The 14,786-nt window shown below is 29.1% G+C and overlaps 1 protein-coding gene across 1 annotated transcript; it reads right to left on the reverse strand.

Moving 5' to 3' along the window:
• Positions 1-12,836: 12,836 nt before the first annotated feature.
• LOC102587031 (putative pectinesterase/pectinesterase inhibitor 26) lies at positions 12,837-14,719 on the reverse strand. The gene is made up of 3 exons (XM_006344334.2): positions 14,513-14,719; positions 13,966-14,356; positions 12,837-13,603 (listed from the first exon to the last, which is right to left on the reverse strand). Exons 1-3 carry the CDS (start codon positions 14,717-14,719, stop codon positions 12,837-12,839), a joined length of 1,365 nt encoding a protein of 454 aa, XP_006344396.2.
• Positions 14,720-14,786: the final 67 nt, after the last annotated feature.

Genomic DNA, 14,786 nt, shown 5'->3' on the forward strand with positions numbered 1-14,786 from the left:
TAAATGAGGCCAAAAGGCAGAAACAAAATAACCAATTAGAATGGAAATAAAGAGTCACGGGTCAGTCATTTAATACGGTATTTGTATTGCATGCGTTGCCTAAAAAGGTTGTCATTCATGCATCCTATCTTCTCATGTTTTGTCACATCAACATTCAACTCTTCGTTTTATTTTGTGTACACTAGAAAGAGAATTAGTAATATGACATATTTCAATTTATATGACGTAATTTAATTGAATGAAAAATTGATAGAGTTTCAATCTTGAAATCTTATAATTATGCTATGAAAAAATTATGACTATATATAAAACACGCTATCATTAAAAATTTATGGCTATAAAAAGATTAATACAACATTAGTACGTTCCATATAAAATGAAACGGATGTCCTTTAATTATTGATATATGGCATTTGCATTTCTCATTTGGAGGAAAAAAAAGTAAAAAAATAGGTAAGCATGAGAGGAAGAAGCATATAAGAGATGAAACAACAAAAAGAGAAACATATTTTTGATAAGTATGGTGTCCAAGCTGGAAAGATGAGAAAACTATCTAATATTTTTTGTTTTTATTGAAATTTGAATATGTACACACATAGGTATTTTCTTTTATTTCCCACCCGATATTTAAAATTTGTATTAGAATCCTGATTAAATTCAATTCATGTATTACGACTGGGAAAAATAGTTGATAAACATATCTAATATTATCAACGGCTTGCTTGTGGATTGTGAAGTGCTAAATTCATTCAATCTCTTCACATGCATAACAATACCTATATATGGACGTAACAAGTTCTTCTAGCTATATGCAAATTTTGAGAAGATTACGATTCAATGTTTTGGGTCATCTAATTAAAAAATATGTCCATAGTATATAGATAATGCATATTTTATCCTTAATATACATATATTAAACATATTCATACACAACATATACAACTGAAAGTATAATTAATGTATAGTTTTCCCATAGAATTCTAACACTATCTGACCAATTTTATTTGCTAAAGCAGATTAATTATTTTATTTTTCAAGACTACATATCTTGTTTGTTATAATCGTTACCATTTTTGATTTGTCATGGAGTCCAACTAGTCCAATTCCGCACTGCATTGGGTCTATTTGAAAAATGCGCTTCTTATCATGAATTTTTTCATATCCAGGACTCAAAATAAAGACATGTGATTTAAAGAGTGATTTCATTCACTACACCAGTACATCCTTTAATTTGACAGTTATGAACGGTTACTTATTATATATCAAGGTAATTCAATTAACCTAATACTATAATAATATATAGACACTGGCCTAATCAAAGCACAAAACTTGAAACTCCTTTTATATCATCAGTTTTCAATTTCAACTCATTACACAATTTATCATATTAAATCTTAAACATTCTTAACGAGATTTTTAGTTTTACGATTTCCTGAAATTCATTGCATATCGACCAATTTTATGAACTTAGAGATTTTCAAACACATAATGCACCTCCTAGCTAGCTATCATCTTTTTTTTTTACTTGGTCAAAATAAAAAATTCTAGCGTTAGAAATGTAGAAGCAACAATATACGATGACTTTCTCAACTGCCAATTCAATTTTTGCCAAAACTTTAGTACAATTGTAAGAAGTTTTGCAAGCCTAGCCTCAAGTTCCAACTCCATAGTCAACCTAGATTAGACAGTTAAATCCAAAAATCAATGAACCACAATTACAAGCTTCAATTTTTTCAAACCCCTTCAATAGAAGTTATACAATAATTATATCTCGATTTTCTAAAATGACAATTATTTTAAAACATCTATTTTAGATAAAGACGACAAGTAGTGGACCGGAAGTTCTTTTGTATATTTCCCACCGATTTATATTAGCCTATCTAGTATGCTCTCTATCTCATTTTACTCACCCTTTATACTCTTTTTTTTCCTTTTTACTAATTCATTTTAGTAAATTAAGAAAAAAAATATTATTTTCTTTTAATATTTATCATTAAATAACTACATAAGATATTAAATCGTAATTAACTTTAAAATTTTAAAATATAATTAATAAAATTACTTTAGGTAATAAATCACTAATAATTTTTTTTAAGAGAGGGTGCTAAGTAAAAGTGAATGAAGAAAGTAGTATAAATCCCGTGTTAAAATGACAAATTGGTAATCAAATTTGAAAACAAGTTCCAATTATGATTGCAGTCAAAAGTAATCGGACAAGGAAGTCCTTTTCATCCCATGAGTAAGCAATAATTAGTAATGTATTTTGGAAACAGGGTTAATTAAAGGCTTACAGTCAAGTGATATCAATAAAAATCGTCCAATCGTCCAGTAAATGTATAATATTTATTATGATCTTTTTATCAATTAGTTTTTCATTTAGACATCTCAATTAAGGACGTGACCTGTTTAACACCTGAAGTTAGTTGAAAATGTGTCTATTTATAAACACCATATATATATATATATATAAAATCCAGCAGAATAATGCCTTTTGATTTGTCTCCAAACCTCTAATCATAATTATCCACATCTATAAAATTGATTTCATTAATTTTGTCCTATAGAAGCAACCGTTTGATTCTCAATCTGATAAATAAAAACATTTAATGTAACATACATTGTGTCTATAATATATAATACATATAAAGATAACATAAATTCACCCCTTTTTTAGTTTTGTGTCTTTAGATAGTCCAAAGTCATTATGAGAATAGATGATAAATATATACCAAAAACATATTCATCATACAAATAAAATATTAGTTGACAAGGTGTTATCTGCAAAAGAATATATAGTCTACTTAATTTGTAAACTAGAATATAATTTTGATGTGAACTTAAATCTCAAATTTTGTAAAAATGGAGGGAGCATAGTCCCACAACTTAAGTACTATAGAAATATAAATGTATACAGAAGAGAAGACAAGGAATCTTTATGCTGGTGGCACACAAAATATCCTTTTTAGTAAAATAAATTTCTTAAAAATATTTTTTTCTAGTTAAAATAGAGAAAAAATAAATTCATAAATGGTATTCAATCCTGTCTATCCTCCAATTACACACCCCTTAAACCCTCAATATAATAAAATTTGGTTAGATCAAGTTTAAATTCTATTTTTAAGATACAAGTTGCAGAAATAAGGATGCTGAGATAGATGTGTGGATATATTAGAAGCAATAGAATTAAGAATTAGATATCCGAAAAAAAGGTGAGAATGGTCTCTATGATGAATAAGATGAGGGAAGGTTGAGATGATTTGAGCATATGAAAAGGAGATGTATGCAGATGTCCCAATGAGGAGGTGCTAGAGGTTAGATTTAGTGAGTATAAAAAGAGGTAGAGGTAGGCCAAAAAGAGTATCGGATAGAGGTGATTAGACATGACATAATGCAACTTCAGCTTACGAGGACATGCTCTTAAATATGAGGGTATAAAAGTCACAAATTAGGATAGAAAGTTAGCAGATAGTACCATGGTGGAGTTTTATCCTACTTTTCGATGGATTTTTTGGTGGTGTTTGTCGCCGTATTAACCTTAATGTCTTGCTTTTGATTTCTATTATCATCTTTTGTATTTTGATTAGCACACTATTTTATAGTTGTTACATTTTCCTTCTTAGTTGCTATGTTTTCTTCACTGACATTTTTTCTTTTCATTCCTATTTTAATTTGCTTTACTCAAGCCATGGATTTTCTCGAAACAATCATTCTACCTCTCTACGAAATAAGATTAAGGTCTGTACACACTCTATTCTTTCCAGATCACATTTATGAGATTTACAGAATATGTTATTATTATTATATATATAAATTCTCTCGTAGGATAATATTTTCTACATATCTACCAAATATTTTCCCGGTGGCAAACACACCATTAGTAACATCTTTATTAAGTACACTTCCCAATTAAATGCGTGTGTGCTTTCAATTAATGACTATATGAGGTCATTTAGTCCGAAGACAAATTATAATGGGATTAATTATTTTGATATTATTTTTAATTGATTAATTATATTAAAAATAACACGCCAGCATAGTTTTTGAAAATAATTTATTTGCTTATTATAAAGACCCTCTACCCTATTTAGTAGAATTTTTTTTGAGGGACTTAGAGGTGCTTACATCATTTTCATTGTTTTGTCCTAGAGTAACTAATCTCGTGGTACTACTGTTCCACCTTCTAGCGGAAATAGCTTAGTCCGATACAAATTACTAATTCTGATATAACATTCCAAAATTAGTAATCAAAATAATATCTTTCTGTCCAACAATACTTGTCCACTATTGATTTTGCACACTTCTTAAGAAATTATAAATAGAAGGGTAATTTTACTATATCACCCTTTGAATATAATAAATACAATGTTTTGAAAAATATTACTATAGAGAAATAATTATAATTAATGATAAGGGTAAATGAGGAACTAACTATAAAAATTATCCATTAATTTCATAAAGTGGACAAGTATTGTTGGACATGCCAAAATAATATAATGGACAATTATTATTAGACGGAGGGAGTGCTTATAAACTTTTGTCTCATACGACCTCCGTGTGTTTAATACTCTATTAATCTAAATTAGGAAATTAATTCCATCAAGAGTTTAAGCTTCTTTTAAAAGTTTAATTAGTAGACATATTTTGTCTTAATTAAGACCAACACAATTGGCTCAAGATTAGTACAAACATTAGTTTATGTTTAGGTGGTTGGTACTGTTCTTTTCTTTTAGAGGGATGGTGTTGGTGACCTCCTAGGCTACTTTTTTTTTTGTCTTTACATATAGCTTGTGTTCATAACTCAAACCTACATGGCCTTATAAAGCTAATCAAATTTTCCTCTTCAACTTATCACTTGGCTTACTCTTTCATATCATTGTAGAAAGAAGGAAGACAAGTGGAGAGATCTAGAGTTATTTAATATATAGAAAAAAACAATAATAGTTAATTAGTAGTCATGTCTAGCAGAAGAAGATCAAATAATAATTCAAGATTCACTCAAGATGAGATTAATGATCTTGTCTTGAAATTACAATCTCTCTTGCCAAATTCCTCTTCAAGGTGCATCTCCACGGTACGTCCATTATTTATATTTTATAATGATAGTCATATGGCGGAGCTAGGTAGGGCCTGAACCCCTTTCAACTTCTTCATGTGTTTATTTTTTCATATTTGAATCTTTTTAGTGAAAATTCTGGATTAGTCACTGACATTGTGCTGCTAGGATTGATGAGCATTACTTTATTTTCTTACTTGAATTAATGCACAATATATTAAAGCAAGCAGAAATAAAAACCTACGAAGTTGCACAACATTAATTCTGTGAAGTAAGCCATTGGTTGAAGTGGTGATTATTACTCCCTCCGTCCCATATGTAAGTGTCACTCTAGCAAATAAAAAAAAAGTTAATCCAAAATAAATGTCGTTTTGAAATGCAAGACAAAAATAATACTTCATCCGTCCAATAATAGTTGTCCACTATACTATTTTGGAATGTCCAATAATACTTGTCCACTTTATAAAATCAAACTTTACACTTAGTTCCTAATTTACCCTTATCATTAATTATAGTAATTTTCCTATTACATTTTTCAAGACATTGTCTTTATTATATTTAAATGATGATACAGTAAAATTACTCTTCTATTTATAGTTTCTTAAGAAGTGTGCAAAGTCAATAGTGAATAAGTATTGTTGGACATAAGGAGTACGTAGTAGTGATTATTTCTAACTATACCTTTATAGTATTTATTTTTAATAGTGCTCAATTCTCAAGAAACGTCTACTAAATAGGAGTAACTTAGTAAACTGTATACCTTACATTGACTCCTTCCATCTCAAAATAAGTATCGATCTAACTCATATCACACCCCGTTAAACAAAAAAAGAGATAAATTGACGAAGTTATGATTATTAATTAATTAAGATCACTTTAAACGAACAGAGTTATGATACAGAATTAATGTGTTACGAAATACTCCGGAAGACTGTTGAATTGTCCCTACGTTCGTTAAGGAAATTGATGATTAATGTTATCTCATAATAATGGTTTTAGGTAATTCTCATCGAATGAGTTAATTTTTTAATTTCTAGTTAGGTCTAAAAGTCCATTTTAGTTAGATTGTCTTAAATGGAGAGAACATGTTGTTTGTCAGCTAATATATATGACCTTAGACAATCTTCCTCGCATGTCTAGGCACAGTGTACGTTCCACAAAAGTACTTTTTGACTAGAGAGATTTGGCTTTAGCAACATGTTACAACCAAATAATGTCACGATTTAATCATTTTGTAGTAGTACACTTTTTAGTGTCCAACTGTTCGGACCACCTTGCATACATCCCGACTAATTAACTTCTGATCACGTACAGGTAACATCATCATCAAAGATACTAGAAGATACATGTAATTACATCAGAAAACTACACAATGAGGTGGATGATCTAAGTGAGAAGTTATCTCAAGTACTGCCTTCTGTGGATACCAATACTGTTGATCTTATACACACTTTATTAAGTCTTCTTCAGCAGTAAATTAAAGCCCACGGATCTAAGCATCTCTTAGTGGTTGTTAAGTGTTTCTATAAGTATATAATATAATATAAAATATATAATATATAATGGCTACCTAGAGTTTTTATATAATGTCTCAATTTTACTACTATACATATATAGTATATCTTAATAATGTACTCTTGTAATGTTATATATAGATAATATATAGTACATTATTTAAATCATGTTTAATTAGTGTATTTGGTTGGTCCAACTGAAATGTGATTATTATATGTAAAAATGTTTGATGATCTAATGATTGAACATGATATTTATCTACATAATTAGAAATTGAATAACAATCGTCACCAATAACAAAGAGTATTAATTAAAGTGTATCTAACATACAAAATAAATTCTACAATTAATATTTTATGAGCAGTGATAAAAATATTCAAGAACATTAGAGAGTACAGATAAAAATATGTATATATATTAATTAATTACTGTGTATTCACTTATGCTTCCATATATAACAGCTATGCCTATGTAAAACCTAAAACTCTTGATCTATTTAGAATACAAACTTTTTTCTTATTTTTCATCCGGACTCCCGTGTCCAGAGTCTGCATTGGAGCTCCGAATAAATTTGGATTGTGCACTGCAGGGCCCATTCGGGGGTGAGGTTCTCGACATGATTTTCTCCATACTCAGGGATCAAAAACGAAACCTCTAGCTAAGGGTGAAGTAGTCCAGTACCACTGCACCACAACCCTTGTATTTTGTTTGGTTGGAAATCACTTATTCCGGAATAATTAATTCTATACTTGTTCTTTTCACTACAAGAAATATGATTTTTTGTGACGATGTTTCATTGCAACTTTGCGATAAAAGTAAAGATTGGCATTAGAAATCTTTTGTACCCCGAGAATCCAGTATGATAAGTGATAAGTGGTGAGGTAAATTGGGAAGCATTGTTGGTGATTTTAGTGGTGGATCAACAAATAATAGGGTTTTCCTACTAATTATTGCAAATACTGTTGGGCCTATCATCACATGATGAAAGAACCGACCAACGAAAATATTTTGATCCAATATGTACTTGTAAAATAGGGGGTGGGTTTGGCTTGAACATAGGCTCAAACAGAATTTGGCCAAAGTTCACATGATCCAAAACATGTCCTTTCTGTCTAGTAACTAATTAATTACAAGGACAATGAAAAACATGTATCTTCTGCTTTTTCTGTTTTGATACTGGGGCTCATCTAGAGGTGAGATACTTCATACTGGTTTATATATTTTCAATTTAGTTTATGCTTAACTATGATAAATTGCACTAGTTTAGTGTAAACACCATTGTCTGGTTTAATTTGAAGTTTACCTTAGAAATTGAACAAATAGAGTGTTGTATCTCACACGTAATTGAGAATATTTGTAGTTTTAAATGGAGACTTATCAACACGAATACAAATGAATAGGATTAAAGTGGGTACAAGAAACTGATTGAGAAACCAAAAGACCATACTTGGAGCACTCTGTACGGTAAATAGTTATAATTACATGTAGTGTTTTAAAAGACACTGTTGGGACTCACTCTGGGGCAAGGCTCTAGCAAAACGCCCCGAGACTCAAGTGTGGGGGCTTAGTTCTGTAAGACTTATGCCCTAAGCACGCCCAACGCCTAACGCTCGGGGCTCGCATAACAGATCTTATACAAATTATGTGTTAAATTCTTTAGTTAACATTGTTGACCTTCATAATTCTTGAATAAATGAATGATACTTTATAGTTTTTTAATCTATAGAAATAAGAAAATTGAGAGTAACTCAAATAACAAGTTGTAGTATCACATATTTACTATTTGGTAATACTGTGAGGGTGATTATATATTGTGTAATATTTCTTTTAAAAATACATAGCTAAATTTTATTTTTTCACTTATCATTGGTCGTCATGTTTTTGTTATACTCCCCAAAATTATCATATTTTATTTAAAATTTATTTTTATTCATGATGGAGTGATGTTTTTATTATAATACTAATAAGTTTTATTGATTAATTTTGGGAAAAAGGTCTGAAATATATCTGAATTTTGACCGAAATTGTTGTAACAATACCGAACTTTGAAAAAGACATTTTACCCCCTGCACTATTTAATAATATATTTTAAAGGTATATATGTGCCCACGTGGACATCATAAGTATTGCATCATTATAAATAGTAATGTGTCCGCGTGGACACATATATACCTTTTAACTACACTATTAAATAATGCAGGGGGTAAAAGGCCCTCCATAAAGTTTGGTATCGTAATAGTAATTTCGGCCAAAGTTAAAGTATTTTTCAGATCATTTTCCCGTTAATTTTCTTTTAGGGGATAAATTGTATGGTATGATAACAATATATCTTTAGAAATAATGATTCTTTTTCTACTTATATATAAGAGTGAGTTTATGATGGGACATTTGAATGTCCCATCATAAACTCCCTATATATTCTACTTATAAATCATTTTTTCTACTATATAATATATATAATATATATTTATTTTCTAAGGGAGTTTATATAATATAATATATAATATAATAATATATATATATAAAATATATATGTTTTGAAAAAGATACAAAAAATTCCATTGATTCTTGAAGTTAATCTATCGTAAAAATACTATAAATCATGATAATTGACAACATAAAATATTTCAAAAATAAATACATTTAAAAAAATTCGATTGATTCTTGAAATTAATCTATCGTTAAAAATTATGTATAAAATACAATAAATCGTGATAATTGACAACTTAAAATATTTATTAAAAATGCACAAAAAAAGAAATTAACTGATTCTTAAAATTAATCTATCAATGTCACATAAAATGAGACAAAAGTAGTAATATGTATTATTTAATGTCAAATTACTGAAAGCTACGTAAAATGTATTGTAAATCTTAACAATTAACAACATTTGTTTAACTCTTGAAATTTTATCTATGCTACATACATTGAGACAAGTGGAGTAATATATATTAAGTATTTACAAATTACGTAAAAATATTATAAATTACATTATTAACAACTTAAAATATTTAAAAATCATATTAAATTTAAATAACTCACTATATTTTATCTGTGTCACATACATTAGGACAAAAAATAATAGTTATTGGGCCCGTGCGTAAGAGAGTTTATGCCCAAGTATAATATATAATATTCAATGACTCTCCAAATTTCATTTGTGTCACATAAATTGAGACAACAAAAATAACATATATTGGGTCCATTTTAATTTATTTGTCTTATTTTTTTAAATTTTTTATATTTAAAAATTGCGTAAAAATACTATAAATCATGATAATTGACAACATAAAATATTTCAAAAATAAATACATTTAAAAAAATTCGATTGATTCTTGTAATTAATCTATCGTTAAAAATTATGTATAAAATACAATAAATCGTGATAATTGACAACTTAAAATATTTATTAAAAATGCACAAAAAAAGAAATTAACTGATTCTTAAAATTAATCTATCAATGTCACATAAAATGAGACAAAAGTAGTAATATGTATTATTTAATGTCAAATTACTGAAAGCTACGTAAAATGTATTGTAAATCTTAACAATTAACAACATTTGATTAACTCTTGAAATTTTATCTATGCTACATACATTGAGACAAGTGGAGTAATATATATTAAGTATTTACAAATTACGTAAAAATATTATAAATTACATTATTAACAACTTAAAATATTTAAAAATCATATTAAATTTAAATAACTCACTATATTTTATCTGTGTCACATACATTAGGACAAAAATAATAGTTATTGGGCCCGTGCGTAAGAGAGTTTATGCCCAAGTATAATATATAATATTCAATGACTCTCCAAATTTCATTTGTGTCACATAAATTGAGACAACAAAAATAACATATATTGGGTCCATTTTAATTTATTTGTCTTATTTTTTTAAATTTTTTATATTTAAAAATTGCGTAAAAATACTATAAATCATGATAATTGACAACATAAAATATTTCAAAAATAAATACATTTAAAAAAATTCGATTGATTCTTGAAATTAATCTATCGTTAAAAATTATGTATAAAATACAATAAATCGTGATAATTGACAACTTAAAATATTTATTAAAAAACAGAAAAAAAATTGACTGATTCTTAAAATTAAATCGTGATAATTGACAACATAAAATTGTTCAAAAATGTTGTATGTGGGTAGTCTTATTGTGCCTTGAATAGCGTCAAAGAAAGTACAGGTTTGTGATAAAAAAACTTATTCCTTTATCCACGCAAACAATCGCTTCAAAAATTTCGTTATTATCCCCAAAACATACCATTTCTGTTATTGGGCCCACAAAATCTAGTATTATTAGAAAGTTAAGATATTATATTATTTATACTTGTTTAATCATGTTAGAAGTTTTATTTTCTATGAGTTTCCTTGATCATATTTGTAATTATATTGATATATTTTTATAATTTTGTGTTATTATATTATTATACTATATATTGTATATTAAAATGTAAAGATCTATAGGGATAGCGCCTCGCCCTATGCTAAGTAAAACGCCCCACCTCACGCCCCGGCCTTTTAAAACACTGATTATGTATAATTGACATGGTAGGCGTTTGTATATGTAATTTTATTTTGTGATTTGAAGTAACGAGATAAAATTAGTGTTAAGACATGTTAAGACATGTCATTTTATCTTATCAGATGAATTTTCAAATTCTTCAAAAAGCTTGATTTGAGAATTTCATATCATAATTTCACATTTCTCAAATACAAAAAATGATCTATAAGTTTATATTCCGTAAAAAAAAAATCCATCATTTTATATCTATATAATTTTTTGCTAATATGTCAAAATATTCACGGCATATGAATATGATGATATAGTTACTAATGATATTGACCAACAAACAACTCAATAAATATAGTACCTACAGTTCATACTCAATTTTACTTTTTTTTTTAATTGAACTAAATAAATGGTGTACTTTTTTTTAGAAAATCTTTATGACAGTGTATTATACTTTTGCTATGAACTTTTGCTTGTTTGGTAAGGTTGTATAAATAATATGAGCAAATTTGCCAGTCTTCACAACTTATGAGTTTTTTTTATGTTAGTGACAATCAGGGGCGGCTCAACATAATTCGAGGCCTAAAACAAAATTTTAATTAGAGGCCTAAAATTTAAATAAATTTTATCTGTATTTATTTATTTTTCTAAATTTTTAGATGTAAATTACTACTTAATGTCTTTTTTATAAATGATTTTTTCAAATAATTTTTTTAATTATTATTTTTAGAAAGGATTTTGTCAATTCAACATTGAAAAGAATTATTTTATTGAGACAAATATTATATGAATCGATAACATAGTTCTATAAGTAATAAGTTGATAAATTTTAAATAAAGATAAGAGTTAGAATCATAGAAAATGATTCAAAAAGATGATAACTTGGTGTACCCTACTTTAATATGAGAAGTTACGAAGAAATAAAAAAATATTTGTAATTTACTTTGTTCAGCACTTTTCAGCTATTTATTCATATTTTTTGATAGAGTATTACTCTAACTATCAAAGATTTGAAGAAATAGAGTGCAGAAGGAGTTAAAAAGGATAAATAATGTGAGTGTTCTTTAATATGAGAAGTTACGAAGAAATAAAAAAATATTTGTAATTTACTTTGTTCAGCACTTTTCAGCTATTTATTCATATTTTTTGATAGAGTATTACTCTAACTATCAAAGATTTGAAGAAATAAAGCGCACAAGGAGTTAAAAAGGATAAATAATATGAATGTTAGCAAAGAAAATATAATATATATATATATATACTTTTTATTATAAATAATTAATTTTTTTTCATGAATAAATTAAACATGATTTAAGAAATTTGAGGCCCCCAAAATTGAATTTGGGGGCCTCAAGCATGGGCCTTAAAATTTGTAGGCAAGACTAGCCCTACATCTTCACAATCTCTATATATAAATTTAAAGCAATTTTGAGGTGAAATTACTCCATCTCTCTTATTTTATATGATATATTTGATTGGATATGGAGTTTTAAATGATAAATTAAACTTAAGTATAAGTCATAGATATAGTAAAAGTAATTCTTGCATCAAAACTTGAATATACAATCAAAGTAATTTGATGAATTTAAATTATTAAAAGTTAGGGAAAAGAAGTATGCACAAATTTACACCAGCAATAATATTGAGAGAAGACACAAACAAAGAAAAGTACAATGATACAAATTGCAGGCCAAAAAATAAAAAACGTACAAATTGAGCATATGATATGTTAACTCAATGCATAGAGATACCAAATTTTTTAAGAAGGTTAGGCATATTACTGAGAATTGCTAAGGTGTTACTCATGTACTCCTTAGCTTTCTGCACCCGCGCTTTCACTTCTCCAAGCAACGGTGATCCCATTTCATCCAGTCCTTCTAGACACGTGTCCTGATCAGTCATCGCAGCACTTACCCATGTCTGCATGTTCTTCACCTTCATCACCGTTAATGTACTCTCTCCGGTACCCACATTCAGCAACTCCGCCGATTGGTTGAGTTGACTCAGCGCGTCATCGAACAAACTGATGCAGTCCTTCAACGCCGACACGGTTCCTGGGTGATTGATCTTCGATATCAGTGTCTTTGGCAACGAAGAGATGTTTGTTAACTCTCTCACCGTCGCCTGAAGAGAGAGATTCAGGAATTGTTCCGGGTCGGGTTTTGGTGAGGTGCTGTTGAGGGAAGATATGGAGTCAAAGCATGACCCGGGATGCTGAGTCACTGCGCAGACGATTTTGAGCGAATCGGCTGAATTGGATAAAGGAGATGGTGTGTGGTCGTCGGAATTAGACGCGTGGATAAACGCGCCGACGAATGCGCAGATGAGTAAAGTTAGGAAGAGGGTGAGAGAGAGGGCGATGGTGAGACGGCGCTTGTGGGCGGCTCTGGGATTGGGGAAAGAAGATGGATCTTCAGAAGGGTTAACTTTGCCATAGCCTTTTACTAAGTTGATTGATTCCATAGAAATGCAATTGGGATTTGAGAGGTTTTCTGGAAAAGCTGTAAGGCGAAGACGACACGGTTTGAAGAGTTGATAAGAATTTGGGTAATGTTAACTGTTAGCACGTTCTACTCTTTTTTTCATTTTACGAGTATTTAATTTAATTTGCCGACAGACCAAAAACCAATTTGGATAAAATAATATAGATAAAATTTAAATTTGATTATTTCATCTGTTCTAAATTGTATGATAATCCTATGAGAAGATAGTAAATATTAAAACTACTGAATTCAATAGAGAATACAAAGAGTAACTATAACACATAGTACATCAAAATTGAGTAATCAGCTTATTTATTACCAAACACGTAAAAGAATACAAACCAAAAACAGCAAGAAAATAAACTGCACGCCAAAAATACAAACTGTATCCACGAATTCTCTATCCGAGAAAAGTAAAGTGACGGTACTTCTCCCCGAGCTTCGAAATGGATCTAAAGTGAAAAAGTTAATCGATGGATTAAGCATCTCAGAGATGCTGTTCATATTCACCAGAATCATTAAGCAATTGTTCGCGTTTTCTGTGTCCAATCCCTTGTCTAACTCCAACGAATACAAACATCTCGCAATTTTGGGCCTTTCAGTTTGGAGCCAATCAAGCATTTCAGATCTCATAGTCATGTTTTTCTCTTCATCGATCGCCAAATAACTGTTCAATTGACTCAGTGATTTGTTGAAATACAGATAGTTGCAGTGACTTACAGTTGACTGATCAGTAGAGGAATCGGACGATTTGAGTGAGTAACTGACTTTCTGGAGCTCGCCGATTACGGTATGAAGTGAGATGGAGAATACTTGAGATGAGTTGATTTTTGTTGATCCTAATTTTTTATTTTTGTAGAGGGAATTAGACATGTACTTAAAGCATGTCTGGTAGTGTGTAGTCGGCGAGCAAATGAATTGGATTGCCTTTTCTGGGTTATTGGCAGGTAATTCAGATTCGTAATCTCGCTTAATCATTGTTAAAACAGAGATAACGGCGACGATGATGAGAATGAAAAAGATGATTAAAGTAATGAACCACTTGGGCTGCTTTCTTCTTCTTGAGTTCGTTTGATCATTCAAATTAAGGCTAACTGATGCCTTTGAGATTTTGCTAGCAGAATCTGATTCCATGGCAGAGTAGTTTGAATGGAAATGGATTGTCTCTGGTTAGATGAAAATATTGTGTGAAAGGGAAAAA

Source organism: Solanum tuberosum, unplaced genomic scaffold (assembly GCF_000226075.1).
Source record: "Solanum tuberosum cultivar DM 1-3 516 R44 unplaced genomic scaffold, SolTub_3.0 scf00055, whole genome shotgun sequence".
NCBI lineage: Eukaryota > Viridiplantae > Streptophyta > Magnoliopsida > Solanales > Solanaceae > Solanum > Solanum tuberosum.